Here is a 27472-nt window from a genome sequence, read left to right on the forward strand (position 1 = left end):
CGCCCGCCACCTCCCCATTAACTAGCGCTGCCCCGGCCGCAGGTAGGCCCCCCTGACCCTAGTGGACATAGCGTCCGGTGGTAAGTCGGGGGGCGCCACCCAATATTACAGCCGGGACGCGAGTGGGGCACTGCGAACTGCGATGATGTCATCGGCGGTGGTGCAGTGCCACGCGGTGCAAACGGTTAGCGCCGCCGCTCACCATCGCTGAATTTCGCAGGAGGTGTTAGCGGCGCTGCGCCCAGGCGCTAGTTGATTTGCACCCCATTAACACCCTCTTAGGGTGCTAACGGGAGGCACAAATTAACCGAATTTAGCCCCCTCTGTTTTGGATAGTTGTTCAGGATTAACTTTGAAATTATCATATTGAAATACCATAGCTTTGAAATAAAATTTAAATGCCAAACTGTTCATTATTTTATAAATTCCAGAATAAAATCACACAAAATTAATCAGTTAGTTGTATTAATTAGAGTTCTAGCATCTCCTGGCTACAACACTACAACAAATCAATATTGATTATTTCTTTTCAGGCCTTGAACAAAGACATTTTAAATTTATCCACTCGTTTAAACACAATAGAAAAGGAACTGTCAGATAAAAGCACTCAACTTCAGAACAGTACTACAGAGGAAAGAAAAACCATTTCAGAAGAGGTACAAGTACTTCAACAGGAACGAGCTCAACTGCTGAAAAGAAGGCATTGTCTGGATGAGAAACTAGAGCTTGGAAATGTTCTGGCCCCTGAGGTATAATCATTATATTTGTTTATTTTTGGTGTTAAAAGCTTGCTTATTACATAGATCTAAAATAGATGTGTGGGTGTATGTTAAAGTCACTAACACACTGGTAGCTTCAACGGATGTAGACATGAGCAATTCCTTGATGTGCTACAGATTTGAAATACACTGCTATGTATTTTTTATTAATTGATCTCCCATGACATTGCACACAGGGAGTCAAGACTAAGTATAGTTTTCAAGTGAAGCAGAGTTAGAGAGCAGGGGATAATTGGACCAGGTAGCCCAAGCATAATTCAGCCCTCATTTTAAGGTCATGCGTCTGTCCTCATTTTTATATTGCCATTATAAATTCCCATGTTGACATTTAAAATGGAAACACTGTGGGCTAGAAATTCATTATAGCCCAGGAAATGGCTGTATCTTTAGAAAAGTTTGCGAATTAGCGCCAGGCGCTAATGCTTTAGACTGTACGCAAAATTCATTCTCACTGCTCAAAGAAATGATTGGAGTGCTAAATCAAGTCTTAAAGGCCTAGCTCAATGGCGTTACACTGAAAGGGTGGACAAATATCGGGTGCAGTCTAATCGCAACTCATCATTGCCACAGGCTTTTCCCAGTACTTAAAGGGGAGGTTCATTGATACTGCAGCACCTCATTCTCAGCATTGCTGGCTGTGCAGCTACCTTAGCAAGGAGAAGCACAACAAGGAGAAGGAGAAGCACAACAAGGAAAAGGAGCCAGAGGACTGAAGCATGGCAAATCTACCACAGTCAGGTGGTCAGGGTGATTGAATGCTTCAACAAATGCTGCATACCACCATCTGTACCACAAGTTTCACACACACCCAAAGCACCACACCCCCAGCGCTCACCCACCAACAATCTCTACCTACCAACACTCACACCCACATCTTATGCCTTGCACACAGTGACAGCTATTCAACTATGGCAGGCACATGGGTCATTAGTTATTTGAATGAATGTGATATGTGTGATATGTTGATGCATAAATTTATTAATAGAGTTTGCAATACTTTGTGGACTCTCTCATTTCACCTTTGCGCCCAGGGGGACGCTGTGATGTGGCATGACACCGGGATGGTATGATGGCCATGTGGTGAGCAAAAGGGATCTGGGGTTTAAGTCATCCTGGTGTGATGCTGGAGGTCTGTTTGGAGGAGGTGGCAGAGTTCTGTGACCACCACTTTGGTGATGCGGAGCCATCTAATATACTGCTCCTCGCTTAATTGAAGGTAGGAGAAGCGCTGTCGGAATACCCTTGGAGGGTAAGGCCTCTTGGTGAGAGCCCTGATGTCCCTCCTCATACCTCTGCGCACATGTTCCCGTATTTTTCACTGTCTACGCTCCCTCCGCCGTAGATTCTGGATGGCAAGGTGGCGCCAGTACAGCCCCCACTAATGTTGACAAGTGTAGCAGTTTGAATCTTTGAGCAATAAATGTAGCTACTTTGCACTCGCCAGAAGACTGCTGATACAAAAGAAGCTTGAAATTACTCATACAAAGTGATCCACTAGTTGAAACTGACAAGAAACCACTGAAACTAACCTGCCCTGACAGCTGCAGGTGATTAATGCTGATGCCTTTAAATAACGTTGCTGGAGCCGGCTTCCTGCAGCTGCACGCCAGCTCTCCCTGTCGTTGTCTGGTCGAGGCGCTAAGGTAAGTGGTGACAATGAATTTTCCAGATCGGGCGTCCAGTGAGCACTGACGTCACGATCTGCTTGCCGTTGAAGTCCCCGGCGGTACCTTGTACCGGCAGCGCAGCGGGGGGGCCGGATTTGCCGAGCGGTACTGGATTTGCCATGCGGCGCTGGATTCGCCACGCCCCGGCGCTACTGCATTAGCGCCCCATTACCGCCATCTGCAGTGCAAATGGAAAGCACTAAGCTACCAAATTTTTCCCCCTCTATGTAAACTGGTCACGCTATAATTACACCTTCCTACCACTTGTAGCGCTGCAATTTTACAAACTAATTTTTCATTATAAATGTGGACACAGGAATTTATAATGGAAAAGGTGACAGAAAATGTGTAGAGCTGTAAAATTTTTTACATAGATATACAGTATGTGCAAGACTAGCTGGAGCATGTTTCTGTCTTAAATTGTGAATTTGTAGTGAGAGAGAAAATCTTAATATTGAGAAGAAAATTGAGAAGAAAATTACTGGAGACAGCATAGTGGTTAGCACTGTTGCCTCACAGCGCCAGGGACCCGGGTTCGAATCCGGCCTTGGGTGACTGTCTGTGTGGAGTTTGCACATTCTCCCCGTGTTTGCGTGGGTTTCCTCCGGGTGCTCCGGTTTCCTCCCACAGTCCAAAGATGTGCGGGTTAGGTTGATTGGCTATGATAAATTAACCCTTAGTGTTAGGGGGATTAAATACGTGGGGTTACGGGGATAGGGTGGGATATGTGTTGGTGTAGGGGTTACGGGGATCGGGTGGGATATGTGTCGGTGCAGGCTTGATGGGCCGAAATGGCCTCTATCTGCACTGTGGGGTTTCTGTGATTCTGTGAAACCTTCAGGTCGTATGAGGACATTACTGGGTGGTGTTATATTTTTGACACTATAATTGAATTGATGGCACTTGCACTGGATATAAGTACTTATTCACTGAACATAGATTTTTCTGGTAATCACCTGTAGATTGTTTTCAGTAGGCTTGCTGTAAAACTGTCTCAATCATTTTAATCCTCTTTTTCAAACATCAATCAGTGGCATGGAGGACTGTTACTTTATTGATAGCTGCTGCCAGAATGAAAGCCGAATTTTAAAAAAAAAATCAAAAGGGAACAATATACCTATAACAAATAATATATACTGGGGATTAACATCAAGGCTCTCGTCTCAGGGTTCATAAAAGAATCTTAAACATACAGCCCACCCATCTTGTCCAGTCAACTAGGCCTGTTTCTGAACCTAATGTTATCATTTTTAAAACTGTTTATTGTACTCTTTCTGTACAGTAAAATAACAATACAAATAACAATACAAACAAAAAGTAAAGGAAATCTACAATTACCATCTAATTAATCCAAATGCACCATTTTGGACATAGTGGACATGTTACAATGCAACAGTGAACTCTGCTCAGTGTAATGCTATTTTTTTGAAGTACCCAGACTGTTTATTGAACCTTATTGGAACTTTCTAAGCTTAATATGAAATGCTTTTAGTGTTATGAGAAGGAATGTCCCCACTTGCTCTCTCGTAATGAGACAGGGTTAATTCACAATCTCATAGTAAAGGATCCTCTGGGGCAGAATGACCATAATATGATAGAATTTCCCGTTAATTTTGAGAGTGACTTGCCTAAGTCCAAAACTAGTCTTAAACTTAAATAAAGCCAATTATTTAGGTATGAGGTGCGAGTTGGCTAAGGTAGATTGGAAAAATAGATTAAAAGGTATGGCGGTAGATAAGCAGCATTTAAATAAATATTTCATAATTCTCAACAAAAATACATTCCATTGAGAAACAAAAACTCCACGAGAAAAGTGATCCAATCGTGGCTAACTAAAGAAGTTAAGGATAGCATTAGATTGAAAGAAGAATCTTATAATGTTGCAAAGAATAATAGTAAGCCTGATGATTGGGAGAGTTTCAGAAACCAGCAAAGGTTGACCAAAAAATTGATAAAAAGGGAAAAAATAGAATGAGAAAACTAGCAAGAAATATAAAATCAGATTGTAAGAGTTTCTACAAGTATGTAAAAAGGAAAAGAGTAGCAAAAGTAAACATTGGTCCCTTAGAGGCTGAGACAGGAGAAATTATTATGGGGAATAAGGAAATGGCAGAAACGTTAAACAAATATTTTGTATCTGCTTTCACAGTAGAAGACACAAAAAGCATACCAAAAATGGCGGGGAACCAAGAGTCTAATGAGGGTGAGGAACTTAATGTAATTAATATAAGTAGAGAAAAAGTACTAGCGAAACTAATGGGACTAAAAGCTGACAAATCCCCTGGACCTGACGGCCTACATCCTAGGGTTCTAAAAGAGGTGGCAGAAGAGATAGTGGATGCATTGGTTTTGATCTTCCAAAATTCCCTAGATTCTAGAATGGTCCCAGCGGATTGGAAGGTCGCAAATGTAACACTGCTATTCAAGAAAGGAGGGAGCTAAAAAATAGGGAACTACAGGCCAGTTAGCCTGACATCAGTCGGCGGGAAATGCGGGAATCCTTTGTTGAGGAAGTGGTATCAAGTCACTTAGAAAATCATAACATGATTAGGCAGAGTCAACATGGTTTTATGAAAGGGAAATCATGTTTGACAAATTTATTAGAATTTTTTGAGGATGCAACTAGCAGGGTAGATAAAGGGGAACCAGTGGATGTAGTACATTTGAATTTCCAAAAGACATTTGATAAGGTGCCACATTAAAGGTTAGGGCTCATGGGGTTGGGGGTAATATAGTAGCATGGATAGAGGATTGGTAATGGACAGAAAACAGATAGTAGGGATAAACGGATCTTTTTCAGGTTGGCAGGCAATAACTAGTGGGGTGCCGCGAGGATCAGTGTTGGGGCCTCAGCTATTTACAATCGATATTAATGACCTAGATGAAGGGACCGAGTGTAATGTATCCAGGTTTGCTGATGATACAAAGCTAGATGGGACAGTAAGCTGTGAGGAGAACACAAAGGGCTGGATTTTCTTTCAGCAGTCGGGAAGGAGGCGGGACTACAACTTTCGGGTTTTAGTCCCGCCTCCATCGACGTCCGGCCAATCCACGCGATTTTCCCTTGATTGACCTTGTTGAGCCCGCCCAGCAGGCTCAGCAGGCCAATTAAGGGCCACCTGGCAACAGGTGACGTCACAGACTGAAATGTCATCTGTCAAGACGTGTTGACAGATGAAATATCAGTGTTTCACAGCTGTTTGAAGCTGTCAAACACTGACAGTCTGACTTCTAACCTGAGTCCTTCTGCGCAGACTCAGTTAGAACTCTCACCGGCACTGAAAGCTGAAGGCTGTCACTTTTGACAGATTGTAGCCATTCTGCTTTCAGTGCCGGCTGAATGATGGACTCCCGACGCCTAGAGGAAGAAAGGCTGTTAAGGTAAGTACAGGTAATTTAATCTTCTTTACACACTTTAGACACACCAAACACACTTACCTTTGCACTCATGCACCCATCACTCACCTGAACACCGACATCATGACCCCTCCAAGTCCTTCAACCCGACGGCCCGCCTGCTCTAACCTGGCGTGGTTTGGAGCCGTCGGGGATCCCACACGACACCCCTCAAAATAGGGATTAGGCTAAAAACTGCCTGTCAACTACCTGTTAACAGGCAGTTAATTGGCACTAATCCCTTCCCGCCTCGGGTCGGCGGGTCCCAGTGCGGGGCGAGTACCCGCCTCCTTTGAAACTTACGTGGAGGCGGGTTTTGGGCGGGATGGTGTCGGGACCCCCAAATTCGGGATTTTAGCCCCCCGCACGCCTAAAAGCCCGCCTCACGGCACACTGAAAATCTAGGCCAAAGAGTCTGCAAAGGGATATAGATAGACTAAGAGCAGTAAGGTGGCAGATGGAGTATAATGTAGGGAAATGTAAAGTTATTCACTTTGGTAGGAAGAATAGAAAACAGAATCTTTTTTAAATAGTGAGAAACTATTAAATGTTGGTGTTCAGAGAGATTTGGGTGTCCTCCTGCAAGAAACACAGAAAGCTAGCATGGAGGTACAGCAAGCAATAAGGCAGGCAAATGGCATGTTGGCCTTTATTGCAAGGGGGTTGGAGTATAAGAATAAGGAAGTCTTGCTACAATTGTACAGGGCCTTGGTGAGACCACACCTGGAGTACTGTGCACAGTTTTGGTCTCCTTATCTAAGGAAGGATTGTAGTGTATGTACCTTTAAGAGGAACTATGTTTTTGAAGCCCCTGTGTACTGTAGTACCAGTAGTGACCACTCGGGTATATAAGCCTGTATAGCGTCTTGTGTAGTTAGTTCACCTCCAGACTTTGTTCAGTAAACACTTGTTAAATCAACTCCTGCATTCCGTGTCTCCATTAACACACGGATCTAACAGTGGCGACGAGTTAGAAATGAACTTACCTGCAATTCGGCAGCACGTCAAGGAGATCGATTCCTCAGACGAAGGTCGAAGCCAGAAGCAAGTAAAAAAAAAAACTGTGGTTTCACCAGCTAAACGGGCTGGTGGCAGGTAGTGCACTGATCCCTCCTGGGCTGCGGCGGGCTGGGGCTCGATCGGGTGGCTCTGCAGCGGGGCCGGGCAGCGAGTCGGAAAGCAGAAGCAAAGAGAGACAGAGGGTGGAACACTCAGGAGGCGGCCGGTGCTGCAAAGCAGGTCGGCGTTTGGACCGAGCAGAGGGAGGGGAAAGTCCCAGAGGGTCCGCTCCACGACGGGAACGGTTCTCCAAGTAACAGAGAAACTGTTTAAAAGATATATATAAAAAAAAGAAAAATAGAAATACCGCGAAAAGCTGCAGGTCGCAATGGGAACCGCGGAGAACAGCGTTGGCAGCAGCGGCAGCGGCGGGAAAGCGCGGGAGGCGCCATCTTGACTCGGCGGGGAAGAAGGAAAAGCGCGGGAGGCGCCATTTTTGATTTTCAGGATGCCGAAGACTGGCAATATTACTGCTTTCGATAGTGACATAGAGGATTGGACCACATGTGGAAAGAGTGGAGGTGTATTGCAAGGCGAATGAAGTAGCGAATGATAAAAAAGGCATCGGTACTTCTAAATCTGATGGGCGCAAGGACATACAGGCTGTTACGAAACTTGATCACTCCAGCCAAACCGATGGACAAGAATTTTAAGGAGATTGTTGATACCTTACAGGAGCACTTAAACCCAACACCGCTGCTGATAGCGGAACGATTCAAATTCTTCAGGAGGAATCAGCACAAGAATGAAAGTAACGCTGATTACCTCACCGAATTACGAAAACTGTCAACGCACTGCCAATTCGGGGCAGGACTGGCAGATTCTCTACGAGACAAATTCGTCTGCGGTCTCCTAAGCGAAGGAACACAGAAAAGACTACTTTCTGAGAAAGATTTGACACTGGACAAGGCTTTCAGTGTGGCTGTATCATACTAAGCAGCAGCAAGAGGAGCTGCAGAGATACAGCAAAAGCCACAGGACTTCGGCACCCAAGAAATGACACGGGGTTTCGAGAGATGTCATCGCTGCGGCAGATCCACCCATGACCAGAAGGACTGCTGGTTCAAGGACAAATCATGCAGGCAATGCGGTAAGATGGGACACATTGCACGTGTATGCAGATCTGGAAAAAAATCCGCTGACAGTAAAAAGGTCAATAAGGAAAAGTACAGAAAGGTACAAATGATGACGGACAGTAGCTCCGAAGACCAGAAGAGCGATAGCGACTCCGGAAACAAGAGACTAAGCTGTCTCAAATTACATGATGTAATTGCCAAAGAAGATTACCAGACCATTTGGGTTACCCTCACGATAGCGGGGTCCCCAGTCAAAATGGAGCTAGATACAGGATCAGCTCTGACCGTCATGAGTCGACGGGATTACGAGCGGCTATTTCCGCATATACCTTTGAAAGACACATCCATTATCTTGAAAACATATACGGGGCAGAAAGTATACCCCAGAGGGAAAATAAGGGTGCCTGTTGTATACAACGGCAAGGAAATACAGAAGTTGTATTTATACGTTCTGCAAGATGGTGGTCCACCGTTGTTGGGACGTGAATGGATCAGAAAGATACATTTAGACTGACACTCCATTCAGGCACTGATGGTGACCAGTAAGAAAAAAAATGATGATGACATCATACCTGGACGATTAAAAGAAATCTTGGCTAACGCCAAAGAAGTGTTTCAACAGGAACTAGGAACCCTGAAAGGCGCCACCGCCTCAATAAAAGTGGAAGATGCGGCAATTCCCAAGTTTTTTAAGGCAAGGCCGGTGCCATACGCAATTCGTCCAGCCGTCGAGGCAGAGCTGGAGAATTTGGAAAAAGCAGGCGTGTTATCCAAGGTAGATTGGAGCGAGTGGGCAACACCCATCGTCCCGGTCATGAAGAAAACGTTGAATAATGATAAATCTGAAGAACAGAGAAAAATTCGCATCTGTGGGGACTTCAAGGTGACTGTAAACCCGGTTCTTCACACGGTACAGTATCCTCTTCCGAGGACAGAAGATATTTTCGCCTCACTATCCGGAGGGAAATGTTTCACCAAAATTGACTTAGCACAGGCATATCTACAGATGGAGGTTGAGGAGGCCTCTAAAAAGTATCTCACGATAAACACACACAAAGGCCTGTACCAGTACAATCGACTGGTTTTCGGAGTGGCATCAGCTCCGGCTATCTGGCAAAGAGCTATGGAGCAAGTCCTGCAAGGGATTCCAGGGACTCAATGCGACCTAGACGACATCCTTGTAACAGGAGAAAACGACAACGAGCACCTTGCCAACTTGGAGCAGGTGCTCACGAGGCTGAGAGAATGGGGCCTACGAGCAAATCGCCCCAAGTGCGAATTTTTCCAGAAACAAATATCATATTGTGGCCATGTCATTAACGAAGAAGGGTTGCATAAGTCACCTGAAAAAATTGAAGCGGTCGTAAAAGCCCCCGCGCCTGAAAATGTCTCACAATTAAGGTCGTTCCTGGGATTAATAAATTACTATCATAAATTTTTACCGAACTTGTCAATGGTTCTGCACCCTCTTAACGCACTGCTACAAACGGGAGTAGTTTGGAAATGGAGCGAAGACTGTAAACGTGCCTTCCATAAATGCAAAGGCTTGATCACGTCCAGGGAAGTGTTGGCTCATTACAACCCATCACTGCCAATCAGACTGGCGTGCGATGCATCCCTTTACGGCATGGGAGCGGTATTATCGCATAGATTCCCTGATGGCTCGGAGCGGCCGATAGCTTTTGCGTCATGCTCATTGAACTCAGCTGAGCGTAACTATGCCCAGATCAACAGGGAGGCACTCAGCCTGGTGTGGGGGGTGAAGAAATTCAACCATTACCGACACGGACAAAAATTTACCTTGTTGACTGACCATCAACCCCTCGTCTTCATATTCAACCCTAAAAAGGGCGTTCCCATTGATGTAAGAAAAAGGAGTCTCACACATCAAGTAACTTTAAAGTAAGCTTTAAGCAACTTATAATCACACTATATACAAGAGAGGTCTTCACCATGCCTCTGGTAGAAGCCCCTTTACAATACTGAGCAGTTCAGTATTTATACCAGTCCAACAGGAAGTGATGTGTGACAGGAAGTGATGTATGTACACAGTTCACAGTTCACAGGAAGTGACACATAACTTCCCGGAAGTTATCATTATTATCACACCCATTATTACAGTGCAAAGGCTACAGAGGTGGTCCCTTTTCCTAGGGGCACACCAATATGACATAGAATACAAAGGAACAAAACAGCATGGGAATGCTGACGGGTTATCGCGCCTACCGTTGCCAACGGTAGAAGAGGCGCCTACAGTGGACCCAGTGGAGATGTTCCACTCGACCATAGTGGAATGTCTACCGGTGACAAATTCTACCATTGAAAAGGAAACGAGAAATGAACCGACTCTCTCACGAGTCTACGATTTAACGGTGAAAGGATGGCCAGCGCATGGCGAACCACTGTTGCCAGCATTCTCGCAAAGAAGAGAACAGCTGTCAGTGTGCCGAGGAACCTTGATGTGTGGATCCAGAGTGGTGATTCCACCCAAACTCAAGGATAAAGTGCTAAAGGAGCTTCACGAGGGGCATCTGGGTGGAGTGAAAATGAAGAACTTAGCCAGAGTGTTTGTGTGGTGGCCAGGTATCGATGGAGACATCGAAGAAATGACCAAGAGCTGTCTAGGATGCCAGAAGGTCCAAAACGCCCCACCACAAGCCCCTCTACATCCATGGGAGTGGCCCTCATCTCCATGGCAAAGGGTACATATCGATTTTGCTGGTCCATTTATGGACTCAATGTTCTTAATCGCGGTGGATGCACACTCCAAGTGGCCGGAGGTAATAAAGATGTCCTCCACCACCACGGAAAAAACCATCACAGTATTAAGGACCATATTCGCCAGGAATGGGCTGCCTGAACAGATCTGTTCTGATAATGGACTGCAATTTGTATCCGAAGAATTCAGGAAGTTCTTAAAAAACAATGGGGTTAAGCACTACACGTCCGCCCCATACCATCCCGCCACCAATGGATTAGCTGAAAGGTTTGTCCAGACCTTCAAGAAGGCCATAAAGGCCATGGGTAATGAAGACATAAATCTACAACATAAGGTAGATAACTTCTTGTTTGCGTACAGGAATGCAACACATGTGGTTACAAACCAAACCCCCGCCATGATGTTTTTAAATAGAAGACTAAGATGCCGGCTGGATTTGGTCAAGCCAAACGTCAGAAGGGACGTAGAGAACCGGCAATTTCAAAGCATGAATGAAAGGCCAACTAGAACCTTCCAGATAGGTCAACCAGTTTTGGCCCGGGACTACCGTACCGAGAAATGGCAGCCTGGAACTATTTGCACACGACTAGGACCGCTGATGTATACCGTGGACATTGGAGAAAGCATAATAAGGCGCCATGCTGACCAGATCATAGAGTCATCCGAAAAAGGACAACCTACACCACAACTCTATACGCCTAGTGATGAAGCAGAGATACCCATAGTATCTACCTCCGATCCGGTGATACTGGAACCAGATGAACCCGACACTGGCATTGAAGCCGAATCGACCTTGCCAAAAGAACCTACTACACCACCGAAACCTACTACACCACCGAGGCGTTATCCGGACCGAGTCAGGAAGCCTCCAGAGAGACTGAATTTGTAATTGATTAACTTCAGCAAATGTGTAGATTATTGTTCTTGTAAAAATGTTATTTAATGATTACTTAAAATGTTATGTACTATTTATCTAAAAAGGGAGGAATTGTAGTGTATGTACCTTTAAGAGGAACTATGTTTTTGAAGCCCCTGTGTACTGTAGTACCAGTAGTGACCACTCGGGTATATAAGCCTGTATAGCGTCTCGTGTAGTTAGTTCACCTCCAGACTTTGTTCAGTAAACACTTGTTAAATCAACTCCTGCATTCCGTGTCTCCATTAACACACGGATCTAACAAGGATATACTTGCCTTGGAGGCGGTGCAATGAAGGTTCACTAGATTGATTCCTGGGATGAGAGGGCTGTCCTATGATGAGAGATTGTGTAGAATGGGCCTATACTCTCTGGAGTTTAGAAGAATGAGAGGTGATCTCATTGAAACATACAAGATTCTGAAGGGGATTGACGGGGTAGATGCTGAGAGGTTGTTTCCCCTGGCTGGAGTGTCTAGAACTAGGGGGCATGGTCTCACGATAAGGAGTAGGCCACTAAAAATTAAGATGAGGAATTTCTTCACTCAGAGGATTGTGAATCTTTGGAATTCTCTGCCCTTTGTCTTTGAGTATATTCAAGGCTGAGATAGATAGAATTTTGGACTCTCGGGAAATCAAGGGATATGGAGATCGGGCGAGAAAGTGGCGTTGTGGTCGATGATCAGCCATGATCTTATTGAATGGCAGAGCAGGCTCGAGGGGCTGAATGGCCAACTCCTGCTCTTATTTCTTATATTCTTATGTTCTTATGTAACATTAAAATTAACCACCCATGGAGTAGAGCCCTGCACTTGTACACGTATACAGAGTTCTTTTGTTGACGTACTCCGTACAAGGCACAGCCAGTAGTGTAATTCAGGTAGCCTGACAGTGCACCACACTCAGTGTAAAGAACCTTACAAGGGCAAAAATGTAAAACTTACAGATGAATTGAAGTTAAATCACATTTTAGTGAATAGAGGATTAAATTGATGAATGAAGGGCGTGGTAAAAAAAGTTAGCAAATCATAGGGGGAGAAATTTGGTGGGCTGCGCCACCAGTTAGCGCCTAAAGAGGGCACTCAGTGGCTTTAGCGCCACTGGCCACGCCTCCCGCGATATTTAGCTGGGGCGCTAATGGCGGCATTAGCCTGTTGCGCTGCGCCTCCACCGATGACGTCATCGGTGTGCGCAGCGCCTCACTACCGCCCCGATCGCGATATTTGGCAGCGACCGCCTCTGTAGTGCCGCTCACTAATCGTGCCCGGTTCACGGGGCCTACCTGTGGCGGCAGTGGTGCAAATTAAGGTGGAGGTGCGGGGCGGCCGTTTTTTTCGGCGGCCACCTGCCAGCACCTCCGTCCCCGGCCTCCTGTTCTCCCCCCGCGGCATTGCTGGCTGTTTTCCGAGAGCCCGGCAATTCTCCTCGGTGCCGGGCTCTTTTGCTGGCACTCGCGATCGCTCATCATGCTGGTGCAGGCCCCTCCCCCTTAAGAATGGGAGGAAGGCCTGCAGTACCGCAGCGCACCGTGCGGCACGTTGCGCTGCGATATTCAGTTTCAGCGTCCTAAGAGGGACGCGGAGCGCCTCGAGCCTCGCCCCGTGTCCCTCTTGGGGTGCTCAAGCTGAATTTCCGGGGATCGCTGCTGCTCCGATCGCAGCGCAAAATCTGGCGCCCAGGCTAGCTTGGCGCCCTGTTTGCGGCTCCACCCAATTTCTCCCCCATAGACTCTTACAGCACAGAAGTAGGCCACTTGGCCCATTGTGCCTGTGTCGGCTCTTTGAAAGAGCTATCCAATTAGTCCTGCTCCCCTGCTCATTCCCCATAACCCTGCAATTTTCTTTTCAAGTATGTATTAATTCCCTTTTGAAAGTTACTATTGAATCCTTCCACCATCCTTTCAGGTTTTGATAACCAAGATAACCCAGCAGGAGTGAGGCTTGTAAACATTCATGATGTAATCCCATCTGTTTTATTTTTCAGGAGGAGCGAATACTTTTCCAATTAGATGAAGGTATTGAAGCTCTGGATGCTGCTATAGAATACAAAAATGAAACCATTCATTGTCGCCAGCATTCATTGAGGGCCTCAGATGGCAACCTTGCCCAAAATGAGGCAAATGTAATGTTTAGACTGGGTGCTTTATCAGCTGCTGAGACAAGAGTCCTTCTCTGCAGATATTTTAATAAGGTAAAATCCTCCTTTCCAGCAATCCATCACTCCCAAAAACTAGTATGTATATAATGTGATTCATTAGATCATAAATAGCATTTAATTGGTGATATATTGTGTTCTATTATAAAAATGTAGATTAAAATATGTCATGAAAAGGCAATCCAATATTACGTATTTTGTCTAGCCTTGACAATTTAATTTAGCTAGAGACATTTTTATCAAAATAAAAACATGTTTTCTGAATTTTGGCAGCTTTTGAAACCAGTGGTGGTGATATCACATGTATAGTACACCCCACAACACTGAAATGCCAGCTCTGAGGAGAAATCATACCTTGCATGCATATGCTCTTGTGTGTGCAAGCCCCACTGCAGGACTTCTAAGATGACTTTGTAGTGCATTACGGAGGGAATGCTACATTGTCAGAAGTGCCATATTACAGATGGGATGTTAAATTGAGGTCCAATCTGTTATTCCCCCTGGTTCAAGTGGACGCTCAAGATTACATGGCAATATTCAATGAGGAGCAGGGAGTTCTCCAGGTAAACAAAGCCAAAATCCCTCTCAGCCAACACCAACAAAGAAAAAATTGGTCATTCATCTTGTTGCTGTTTGACCTTCTGCTGAGTGCAAATTAACTGCTGTATTTGTCTATATAACAATAATCACTGCATTTCAAAGTAATTTATTTAATGTGCAGTGTCTTCGAGATTTCTGAAAGATGTGATATGACACTATAATGTAAGTCTTTCTTTCCGCTTTTTCATTGTTTACAGTGCGAGAAAAAAAGACCAATAAAATGCTTTGGGCACAAAAAGAAGTTAGAAAATAATTATAACAAATATACAGTTCATTATATTATTCCTCTGACAAAACAGGAAATGCTCATTAAAAGAATTTGAAGTTCTGAGACATTAGGTAGATTGTGGCAGTTCTTTGATGGTATCGATCCCAAAACAGGATATGAATCACTTTGTCAGTGTCAGCTAAGCCTTTAGCATGGACCAGGTCCAACTAATGTTTGTTTTATTTTAATTTTGGTAGGTGATTAGCCTGCGTGAGACTGAACGCAACTTGCAGGTGCAATGTGCAGAAATGTCTGTGAAGGTAACTGAACATGAGAATGTGGTCCATGAATTAGAATCTGCAGTAGAGCGTTTATCACTGGAGATAGACAGACGACTGACAATGCAACAGAAGGAGCATGAACAGAAGATGCAGCTGGTATTACAGTACTTTAAAGGTAATTAGGTGTATGCTGTTCAAATGCTGTCATTGTACTCGCACCATATGTACAGAGATGTAAGCAGGCAGTGTGTAATTATGCTGGCAGTTCACACATTTCCAGGCACACTGGTATATGTTTCATTAGTTATAGTTGATTTCCTGTGGCGTTGCACACAGTTAGTCAGACAATATGGTTTCTCTCTTACCTGTCTCTGCTGTGTCGTGTGGATGCTTTTATCTCTGTTTTTCTTTTCTCCTGCTTCTCTCCTTAACTCTGTTTTGCTTCTTGTTGTGTATGTCCCTTTAAGGGAATAACTGGTCTCAGACTGCAGTACCGGCAGTGACCATCCCTGTATAAAAGGCCCTGGCAGGCTTCTGTGGTTTCAGTTTCCAGATTGTCTCCATTCAGTAAAGACTTGTTAAACCAACTCCTGCATTCCGTGTCTCCCATTAACACACGGATTTAATACTGGCGACGAGTAAGAAACGAACGTACCTGCAACTCGGCAGCACCTCAGACGACGTTTTTGAAGGTCGAAGCCAGAAAAGAAAAAAATAATAATCCAAAGAAACTCGAGAAATGGGCGTCGACCGTGGGCAACCGCCCTCCAAATCATCGGATTGAAAACTTGCAGGGGAGACTGTCAAGAGCCAGGCTTGGTTCCCCAGTCTGTGGTTTCCCAGCTAATCGGGCTGGTGGCAGGTAGTGCACTGATCCTTCCTGGGCTACGGCGGGCTAGAGCTCGATCGGGTGGCTCTGCAACGGGGCCGGGCAGCGAGTCGGGAAGCAAAGAGAGAGAGAGAGAGGGTGGAGCACACAGGGCGCGGCCGGTGCTTCGCAGCTGGGCAGCGTTCGGACCTAAGAAGAGGGAGGGAAGTGTCCCAGAGGGTCCGCTCCACGACGGGAACGGTTAAAAATAAAAATACCGCGGAGAGCGGCGTTGACAGCAGCGGCAGCGGCGGGAAAGCGCGGGAGGCGCCATCTTAACTCGGCGGGGAAGAAGGAAAAGCGCGGGAGGCACCATTTTGATCTATCGGGGACGAAGGAAAAGCGCGGTAGACGCCATCTTAGATTTTCAAGATGCCAAAGACTGGCGATATCACTGCCTTCGATAATGCAATAGAAGACTGGACCACGTATGTGGAAAGAGTCGAGGTATATTGCGAGGCAAACTAAATAGCCGAGGGGAAAAAGGCATCGGTATTGCTAAATTTAATGGGCGCAAGAACGTACGGCCTATTGCGGGACCTGATTACTCCAGCCAAACCGAAGGCGAAGAGTTTTAACGAAATTGTTGCTATCCTACAGGAACACCTAAATCCTACACCGCTGCTGATAGCAGAAAGATTTAAATTCCACAGGAGAAATCAGCATAAAAATGAGAGCAATGCTGATTACCTTACGGAACTACGCAAGCTATCAAAGCACTGCCAGTTCGGAGCAGGACTGGCAGATACCTTACGGGACAAATTTGTCTGTGGACTCCTGAGTGAAGGAACCCAGAAGAGGTTACTCTCAGAGAAAGAGCTGACGCTAGATAAGGCTTTCAGCGTGGCAGTATCGTAAGAAGCAGCAGCAAGGGGAGCTGCGGAAATACAACAAAAGCCACAGGAATACGGCACCCACGAAATGACACGGGGATTTGCAAAATGTTATCGCTGCGGCAGAACAAACCATGACCAGAAGGACTGCTGGTCCAAGGACAAAATATGCAGGCAATGCGGAAAGATGGGACACATTGCACGAGTTTGCAGGTCTGAGAAGAAGACCAACAGCAATAAAAAGGCTACTAAGGAACCGTACAGGAAAGTACAAAAGATGACGGACAGTAGTTCCGAAGACCAGATGAGCGATAGTGAATCCGGGAACAAGAGACTAAGCTGTCTCAAACTTCACAACGCAATTGCAAAAGAGGATCACCGAACCATTTGGGCCACCCTCACGATAGCAGGGTCTCAAGTCAAAATGGAATTGGATACAGGATCAGCTCTAACCGTCAAGAATCGACGAGACTACGAGCGGCTATTCTCACACATACCCTTGAGAGAGACATCCATTGTCTTGAGGACGTATACGGGGCAAAAAGTATATCCCAGAGGAAAAATAAGGGTGCCTGTCGAATACAACAGCAAGAAAATACGGAAATTGCATCTCTACATTCTGCAAGATGGTGGACCACCGTTATTGGGACGTGAATGGATCAGAAAGATAAGTTTAGACTGGCACTCCATTCAGGCACTGACGGTGGCTGGTAAAAAGGATGACGACGTCACTCCTGGACGATTGTCAACAATCTTAGCTGACGCCAAAGAGGTATTTCAACAAGAACTGGGCACTCTAAAAGACGTAACCGCCTCGATAAAAATAGAGGAGAATGCAATTCCCAAGTTTTTCAAAGCAAGACCGGTACCATATGCAATTCGCCCAGCCGTCGAGGCAGAGCTGGAGAATCTGGAGAATGCAGGCGTGTTATCTAAGGTAGACTGGAGCGAGTGGGCGACACCCATCGTTCCTGTCATGAAGAAAACGTTAAACAATAAGTCTGAGGCGCCAAGGAAGGTTCACATTTGTGGGGACTTCAAGGTGACAGTGAACCCAGTCCTTCACACAGTACAATATCCTCTTCCAAGGATAGAAGATATCTTCGCCTCACTATCCGGAGGGAAGCGTTTTACAAAAATTGACCTAGCGCAAGCATATTTGCAGATGGAGGTTGAAGAATCCTCTAGGAAGTATCTCACGATAAACACTCACAAAGGTCTTTACCGGTATAATCGACTGGTATAATCGACTGGTATTCGGAGTAGCATCAGCTCCGGCGATATGGCAAAGAGCGATGGAACAAGTCCTGCAAGGGATTCCGAGGACTCAGTGTTACTTGGACGACATCCTAGTGACAGGTGAAGATGACAGTGAACACCTTGCCAACCTAGAGCAGGTGCTCACTAGACTATGTGAACATGGGCTACGAGCCAATCGCCCCAAGTGCGAGTTTTTTAAGAAACAGATATCGTATTGTGGCCACGTGATTGATGAAGAGGGGTTGCATAAGTCCCCTGACAAAATTGAAGCGGTAGTTAAGGCTCCAGCGCCTGAAAATGTGTCACAACTGAGGTCATTCCTCGGATTGGTGAATTACTACCATAAATTTTTGCCGAATTTGTCCACAATTCTGCATCCACTGAACGCCCTACTACGAACGGGAGTAGCATGGAAATGGAGCAATGAATGTAAGCGGGCCTTTCAGAAGAGTAAGGACCTAATCACTTCAAGAGAAGTATTGGCTCACTACAACCCATCACTACCGATAAGACTGGCGTGTGATGCGCCTCCCTACAGCATTGGGGCGGTACTGTCACATAAATTCGTTGATGGTTCTGAGAGGCCGATAGCGTTTGCGTCACGCTCGTTAACTTCAGCCGAGCGTAACTACGCCCAGATTGACAGAGAGGCCCTCAGCCTGGTGTGGGGGGTGAAGAAGTTCAATCACTACCTGCACGGTCAGAAATTTACTCTACTAACTGATCATCAACCTCTCGTCTCCATTTTCAACCCTCAGAAGGGCGTACCAATAATGACGGCACAACGGCTACAGAGGTGGTCCCTTTTCCTAGGGGCACACCAATATGACATCGAGTACAAAGGAACTAAACAGCATGGGAATGCTGATGGATTGTCGCGCCTACCGTTGCCGACGGTGGAAGAAGAACTGGCAGTGGATCCAGTGGAGTTATTCCACTCGACTATAGTCGAATGTCTCCCTGTGACGAATGCAAACATAGAAAAGGAAACACGAAATGATCCGACACTCTCCTGGGTCTATGATTTAATGGTGAAGGGATGGCCAGCACATGGCGAACCACTGCTGCCAGCATTCTCGCCAAGAAGAGAACAGCTGTCAGTGTGCAGAGGAACCTTGATGTGTGGATCCAGAGTAGTAATTCCACCCAAATTGAAGGATAGAGTGCTCAATGAGCTTCATGAGGGTCATCTGGGAGGGGTAAAAATGAAGAACTTAGCCAGAGCGTTTGTGTGGTGGCCGGGAATCGATAGAGAAATCGAAGAGATGACCAAGAGCTGTACAGGATGCCAGAAGGTCCAAAACGCCCCACCACAAGCCCCTCTACATCCATGGGAGTGGCCCTCATCTCCATGGCAAAGGGTGCACATTGATTTTGCTGGTCCCTTTATGGACTCGATGTTTTTAATTGCGGTGGATGCACATTCAAAGTGGCCAGAGGTAATAAAAATGTCCTCAACCACCACAGAAAAAACTATCACAGTCTTACGAACCATATTCGCCAGGAATGGGCTGCCTGAACAGATTTGCTCTGACAATGGACCACAGTTAGTGTCTGAAGAGTTCCGGAGGTTCTTAAAGAACAATGGTGTTAAGCATTACACATCCGCCCCATATCATCCATGCACTAATGGATTGGCTGAGAGGTTTGTTCAAACATTCAAGAAGGCTATCAAGGCAATGTGTAATGAAGATATACCCCGACAACACAAGGTGGATAACTTCTTGTTTGCCTACCGGAATGCGACACATGCGGTTACCAACCAAACTCCAGCCATGATGTTCTTCAATCGAAGACTACGATGCCGCTTGGATTTGGTTAAGCCAAACATCAGAAGAGATGTGGAGAACAGGCAGTTTCAGAATATGAATGAAAGGCCGACCAGGAGTTTTAAGATAGGTCAACCAGTTTTGGCCCGGGACTACCACACAGAAAAATGGCAGCCAGGAACGATCTGTACACGGCAAGGACCTCTAATGTATACCGTGGATGTTGGAGAAAGCATTGTAAGACGCCATGCTGACCAGATTCTAGAGTCACTGGAAAACCTCAACTCCACACCACGATCTGATACACCTGGCGATGAAACCGAAGTACCAATTGCATCTACCGCAGAATCGGTGATATTGGAAGCAGACGAACCAAACAACGACATTGATCCCGACTCAACCTTGCCAGAAGAACCTGATATCCCAAAGAGGCGTTATCCAGACAGAATCAGGAAGCCTCCTCAAAGACTGAACTTATAATTGCTTAACTTCAACTAATGTATCTAGCAACCGTAATTGTAATTGTAATTAGTTGTTATTTAGTTGTTAAATGAATGTTATGTACTGTTTATCTAAAAGGGGAGGAATTGTTGTGTATGTCCCTTTAAGGGAATAACTGGTCTCAGACTGCAGTACCGGCAGTGACCATCCCTGTATAAAAGGCCCTGGCAGGCTTCTGTAGTTTCAGTTTCCAGATTGTCTCCATTCAGTAAAGACTTGTTAAACCAACTCCTGCATTCCGTGTCTCCATTAACACGCGGATTTAATACTTCTTTGTCCTCTTCTGCTTCTGTCTCGGCCTTTTTCTCCTTTTCCTTCTTTCAGGTGGGGGGTGGTGTGGCGTGGAAGGGGCGACCAATGGCTGCAGGCTGCATTTGTCAAAATCCACGACAAGGCCTTGGACAACGTGGACCACTTTCCATACCTCGGGAGCCTACTGTCAATAAGGGCAGACGTCGACGACGAAGTCCAACACCGCCTTCAGTGTGCCAGTGCAGCCTTCGGTCGCCTGAGGAAGAGAGTGTTTGAAGACCAGGACCTCAAACCCGGCACTAAGCTCATGGTCTACAGAGCAGCAGTGATACCCGCCCTGCTGTATGCCTCAGAGACATGGACCATGTACAGCAGGCACCTCAAAGCACTGGAGAGGTACCACCAACGCTGCCTCCGCAAGATCCTGCAAATCCATTGGCAGGATAGGCGCACCAACGTCAGTGTTCTTGCTCAGGCCAACATCCCCAGCATCGAAGCTTTGACCACGCTCGATCAGCTCCGATGGACGGGTCACATTGTCCACATGCCCGATACGAGACTCCCAAAAGAAGCGCTCTACTCAGAGCTCTGGCACGGCAAGAGAGCCCCAGGTGGGGAGAGGAAACGCTTCAAAGAGACCCTCAAAGTCTCCTTGAAAATATGTAACATCCCCACCGACACCTGGGAATCCCTGGCCCAAGACCACACAAAGTGGAGGAGAAGCATCCGGGAAGGCGCCGAACACCTCGAGTCTCTTCGCCGGGAGCAAGCGGAAGCCAAGCGCAGGCAGCACAAGGAGCGCACGTCAACCCAAGTACCCCACCCATCCGCCCTTCAACCACCATCTGCCCCACCTGTGACAGAGACTGTAGGTCCCGCATTGGACTCATCAGTCACCTGAGAACTCATTTTTAATGTGGAAGCAAGTCATCTTCGGTTCCGAGGGACTGCCTAAGAAGAGTAAAAAGAAGAAGCATTTGGGGGGATGCTGCTGTGCGGGTAACTGTGTTTCTCTACCCATCCTTTCATCCCCTCCAATCATTTGTGTTTTCCCTACTCTTTCCCTTTCTACCAACCTCTTTGCTCCCATCAGAACCCTTCTCTTTTCCCCACTGAAGTACCTGCTCAATCTTTGTATCGTGCCCCCTCCCATTCTCACCCTTAACCTCCTCACCTCTACTTGGTTCCCGCCCCCCCCCCCCCACGGGAAAGTAGTGGGAGGCCCTGTCACCCTGTTTTCTTCTGCTCCCTCCCCCCCCTTATCCTTCCTTTTTATCTGTTTCCTGCAGAGAGGCTTTGTTGGCACTGAAAATTCAATTTTTTAAAACCGTCTCTACCTTTCCCTGTATTTATTTTTCTCTACCTTCTAGCTCTCTATTTCTCTCTCTCTCTCTCGTGTCCCTTCCCCCGCCACCCCACCCCCCCAGTCTCATGGGTGTTAGATATTAGTATCGCTGCTTTATAAATATATAAGCTATTAGCATTAACCTTTCCTATCAGCAAATCACAGGTGAGATAATGGGGTCAATTTTCTGGCAGTCGTCGGGTGCCTTTTCATGTGGCCAGGGGCCGAAAATCAGCGAAAAAGCGAGTCGGGACCCCCCCCCCACCGCCTGATTCCCCGCCCCATCCGACATTCGGACCGCTGTTTCCCCGCGACCCGCTTCAGTCCCGGCCGCCGCTGGCGGGACTGGTCGTCGGCACACTAATTACCAATTATCAGCTTGTTGAGGTAGTTAATCCGGGGCCGTTGCAACTTTGGGGCTTTCCCCACATCAAACCCGCCTGCGGGGAACCCCACTGCTGAGACCTGGCGTGAAGCTTGCCGGCTTGCTTGCTGTCAGCTGCAGGTCAATCGGAGAAGCTGCGATTTAAAGGGACAGCACTTGCAAGTTGAAGGACCTTGTTGTTGCAGATTTGGGGCTACTTCTTCAAGGCTTAGGCACAGCTGTGGAAGGTTGGAGCCTCACACACTTCTCCAATGCGATCTCCTGGGAAGCCCCTCTCGCCACCCTCACTCAGCGCTTCCTCAGCGGAGGCATCTACGAGAAGCATGGGATGCCTTTTTTTCCTTCCCTTCTTGCCATTAGAGGATCTCCAGCAGCAGAGGCGGCAGCCGCAGAACCAGGAACAGCAGGATCAGCAACAGGAGCACCAGGCTGCTGCTCACTCACCTGAAGCTGCACAGGCCAGAAGGGGCCAGTGCTTGGAAGTGGCTTGAGAGCACCTTGCTGCGCTTTAGGGGGCCATGGGGACCCGTTTCTGCACTGGCAGTCCTACTCAGAAGGACTTCCATGAAGATCTGGTTTCTCTGTTTAACAGATGGCTAACGCTCCTCAGGAGATGTCATTCTCTTATGAGCACTCACCATGTTTTCCGTACCCTGGCGAGTTATCTCCTCCATGGAGGTTGCCAACCTTTCCATGGTGATGCGTTCATGCGCCAATCACTCCACAAAGGCTCTGCTCATGGTCGCTATGGACTCCTGCATTCGCTACACACTCGCAGCGACCCTGGAGACAAAACCTGCCAGAGACTCCTACATCTGTGCATGGAGATCCATCACCTCTTCTCTTGCGGATGGACCCAGAGGCAGAGGGTCGACATGCAGCGCAGCTGAGCTGGCAGAGTCCTGCGCCCTCCGACGAGGACTCTATACTGCTGTCGCTGTCTCCAGAATCTGCTGAGGCTCACTTGTGAGCTGTGAAACACCAGGTGACAACACTACTCTATGTCCCGAAGGTCCCTCCGAGGTGTGAGTATCTGCGCTGGTGCTGGGTGCGCTTACTTCTGCTGACGCTACGCCCTCAGAGGTTGGCGCTTCCTCTGAGGAGTCTGGCTGCACAGCCTATTCCTCCTCCACAGTGAGGACGGGGGCTCTGGATGGTACTGTGGGGGAGTAAAGGAAGGAGTTAGAGATGTAATGCCAAGGTTCTTCTGGTGACTCACAGCGAGTTGGCATCTGCTGACACCTGCATCTATGCAGCATTGGTCTCAGTGGGAGGCCTCTTCCTCCCTGACCTAGGGAAGAGGACCTCCCTGTGGGCCCTAACCCCATCCAATAATGCCTGCAGTGAAGCCTCGTCGATTTTGGAGGCAGCTCGGGGTCTGGCACTGGCCACAGCTGCTGCAGGCTCCTCTGCCATCCTGTATGGTTCGTTTGGAAGCCTTCAGAGGATGCAGTGCTTGCTATGGACCTTGAAAGCACCACAAATGATGACATCATACTGTGGGGATTTCTGACTCGAATTGGACAATTAGCAAGGCTTCCCACATGCTGGGAATTAATTGGCCACTTGAGGGAAAATTGCGTGGAGCTGGCTGACACTTTTTTATGTGTGTCAGAAACCCCACATTCGGGGAAACCCGACCATTTCCCACACAAGCCGAAAGTCCGGGCCAATATGTTGGCTTCAAAATTCAACTGATGTTTTTGTTTGAAAACCAAACTAACATTAAATGAAGACCCTCTCTCTTCCTGCTTAATTTAAAAAATAAAATTCCCTGGACAGGGCCATTGCTGCTTCGGCCAGCCTTTATTGCCCGCCCCTAGTTTCTCTCAAAGAGTGGTGATGGGCCTTCTTCTTGAACTGCTGCTGTCTGTGGGATGAAGGTGCTTCCACAATGCTGTTAGGTTGGGAGTTCCAGGATTTTCACCCAGAGACAGTGAAGGAACGGCAATACATGTTCAAGTAAGGATGGTGTGTGACTTGGAACAGAACTTGGAGGTGATAAGTGTTCCCATGTAGCTGCTGAGGTCGTGGGTTTGGGAGGTTGGAACCAAACTCTCGTAGACTTCTCAGTATGATGGTATATGTGGGCAATACAATCTCTAGTTGACCTCACAAGCGAACTGAAGTTAAGTTGAGCAACTAAAGCAGTGGGTGTGTGTGTGTGTGCGTGCTAAAAGAAGTCTTTCATGTCACAGATATTAATGTTAAGACTAACTATTTTCCTCCCAAGTATAACCTTGATGGGTCAGTTATTAGAGATGATGGCCACGATTTTCCCTACCTCGGCGGGTAACATCAGTGGTGGGTCGCAGCCTCGCTGCTGGCTCCATCCCAGGCCTCCGACATGACTTTCTCCTGATTGGGCTTGTTAAGCCCACCCAGAGAGCTTCCCCGGCCAATTGAAGGAAGCGGCTCTGATGACATCATTTGATGATGTCATCAGCCAGTTTCCTTAAAGGGACCATGCGCAAATTTACTTTGACATTTGTGCTTATGGAGGGATTCACAACACGCAGGGAGGTTCTCTTTCCTTCACATGGATGGAAGAGACCTCCCCAAGAGACCAACGCAGCTTGATTGCACAGTAGGGCACAAGCAGGGATGTCATCAGGAGTACCAGGCTGCAGTGGCGCAAACCTTTCAATAATCTCAGTAGATCACAAAACGTTACTGCAAAGCCATACTCAACCTCATCCTGCTGTGCCACTCATCACATCCCCATCACTCTGCCTTCCCTGCCCCTGCACATCCTTACTCTCAACAACATAGCTTGCACTTCCACCAAGCCCTCTCTATCTATATTATCACTTCCCCATCTCACTAGCCACCTCTCACTCTCACCCTCATCCTAGTCAAATCATACCAACTAACAACACACAAGGGTAGGCACTTGTGTGTTTTAGCCAATGTTCATGTGAAGTTTCTGTTAATGTGCTGTCAAACATTGAAATCATTATTTTCAACAATTTGTGTTCTTGGACAGATTTGTGTGCACCTTTGGAAGTGGATCAGTGAGTTGCAGAGACATAATGGTACCCCCCTCCGCAATGCTGATGAGTGTGAAAGGAATGGCTTAGACATTGTAGGGATGCTTTATGTTGTTGGTGTAGGGTGGTGACAACCTGGCGCATCATGTGGCAGCCAGGTTGTGCAGTGTCAAGTGAAGTAAATCTGGCCATAGTGAGGCCATCCCTGGAGTCCCGGGCAGCAATGTGTTGGATGCTGATGCCCTCTGTCCTGTGCAGCATCAGGTGTTTGCAGAGAAGGTTGGTGCTGCTGGTGTGCCTGGTGATGCTGGTGTTGGGGCTGATTGTGGTGGGATTCTGAGGACCAAGGTGAGAGAGTATAAAGTGCACCATGCTGATGGAATAGATGGCAGATAAAGTAGAGATGACAGAAGCAATATTTTTCGGTCTTTTTCGGGGTGGCAGGCGGTGACTAGTGGGGTACCGAAGGGATCGGTGCTTGGGCGCCAGCTATTCACAATATATATCAATGATTTGGATGAGGTAACCAAATGTAATATTTCCAAGTTTGCTGACGACACGAAACTAGGTGGGATTGTGAGTTGTGAGGAGGATGCAAAGAGGCTTCAAGGTGATTTAAACAAGTTGAGTGAGTGGGCAAATACATGGCAGATGCAGTATAACGTGGATAAATGTGAAGTTCTCCACTTCGGTAGGGAAAACAGAAAGGTAGAGTATTATTTAAATGGTGCTAGATTGGGAAATGCTGATGTACAAAGGGACCTGGGTGTCCTTGTACACCAGTCACTGAAAGCAAACGTGCAGGTGCAACAAGCAGTTAGGAAGGCAAATGGTATGTTGGCTTTCATTGCAAGAGGATTTGAGTACAGGAGCAAGGATGTCTTACTACAGTTGTACAGGGCCTTGGTGAGACCACACCTGGAGTACTGTGTGTAGTTGTGGTCTTACCTAAGAAAGGATATACTTGCCATAGAGGGAGCGCAGCGAAGGTTCACCAGACTGATTCCTGGGATGGCAGGACTGTCGTATGAGGAGAGATTGGGTCGACAAGGCCTGTATTCACTAGAGTTTAGAAAAATGAGAGGGGATCTCATTGATACGCATAAAATTCTGACAGGGCTAGACAGACTGGATGCAGAGAGGATGTTTCCCCTGGCTGGGGGGTCTAGAATGAGGGGTCACAGTCTCAGGATACGGGGTAGGACATTTGGGACTGAGATGAGGAGAAATTTCTTCACTCAGAGGGTGGTGAACTTGTGGAATTCTCTACCACAGAAGGCTGTGGAGGCCAAGTCACTGAATATATTTAAGAAGGAGATAGATAGATTTCTAGACACAAAAGGCATCAAGGGTATGGGGAGAGAGCGGGAATATGGTATTGAGATAGAGGATCAGCCATGATCATATTGAATGACAGAGCAGGTTTGAAGGGACGAATGGCCTACTCCTGCTCCTATTTTTCTATGTTTCTATGTTTCTAATGGTGGGAGAGGTAATGAGATCAGACTGAATGGAGACTTGTGCAAAGACTTGCAGCAATCTGAATCTGTAGTGGAAATGCAGTTTAGAGAAGCTAGTGGTTAAGGGAACATTTCTCAATTAGCTTGGAGCTTTGACTTGACATTTGAAACTGTCAATTCATCCGCTGATTCAGTGGCAAGTAACCTCCCACCTCAGCTTCACAGATGAGGTCTAGGCACAATGGGAAACTGGTGGGCGACCTGTCAAATTCAAAAAGCTGGGTAAAAAAGCTGTAAACAAGCCACTAATGATCTGAATTGGGTCTGCCGCCGCTGCCTGTCGGGTCTGCTCAGCACTGGCAGACCCGACATCGGGAAATGCAGATGTGCGCGTTTTGACAGCGAGTTCCTGACCCGCTGTCAATCATTTTAAATTTCAAGGCTGACCCGCCACCAATAGGGTCAGTTGAGTGCTGGCAAAATTGCGGCCGATGAATTTGTCCATTTCCCTCAGTCTGCAGAATCGCATTAGTTTATACTACAACAAAAGAGTGCCCAACAACCAAGCAAGTTTTTGACTTAATTTGTGAGAATAGAAAGTGGCACTGACAAAGAAATTCAGCTGACTCGCATTGCAAATGTGGATGAATCTGGTCAGTTTTCTGTTTTAGCCACTCACATAGAAACATAGAAGATAGGAGCAGGAGTAGGCCATTCGGCCCCTCGAGCCTGCTCTGCCATTCAATGCGATCATGGCTGATCATCCAAATTCAGTACCCTGTCCCTGCTTTCTCCCCATATCCCTTGATCCCTTTAGCCTTAAGAAATATATCCAACTCCTTCTTGATTATATTTAATGAATTGGCCTCTACTGCCTTCTGTGGTAGAGAATTCCACAGATTCACCTCTCTGGGTGAAGAAATTCCTCCGCATTTCCCGATGTCAATCCCGTCAA

General features: G+C 46.8%; 1 protein-coding gene across 1 annotated transcript in view; it reads left to right on the forward strand.

Moving 5' to 3' along the window:
• Window positions 1-27472, forward strand: part of LOC147124349 (kinesin-like protein KIF27) — a 216472-nt gene that overhangs the window by 160593 nt on the left and 28407 nt on the right. The window contains exons 14-16 of the mRNA XM_085985335.1: window positions 534-749; window positions 13595-13801; window positions 14831-15029. Coding sequence (XP_085841461.1) covers window positions 534-749; window positions 13595-13801; window positions 14831-15029 — 622 coding nt within the window. The remainder of the gene's footprint in view (window positions 1-533; window positions 750-13594; window positions 13802-14830; window positions 15030-27472) is intronic.

The sequence above is a fragment of the Somniosus microcephalus genome, chromosome 1 (genome assembly GCF_052327205.1).
Source record: "Somniosus microcephalus isolate GS21.2 chromosome 1, FLI_Smic_1.0, whole genome shotgun sequence".
In the NCBI taxonomy this organism is placed as follows: domain Eukaryota; kingdom Metazoa; phylum Chordata; class Chondrichthyes; order Squaliformes; family Somniosidae; genus Somniosus; species Somniosus microcephalus.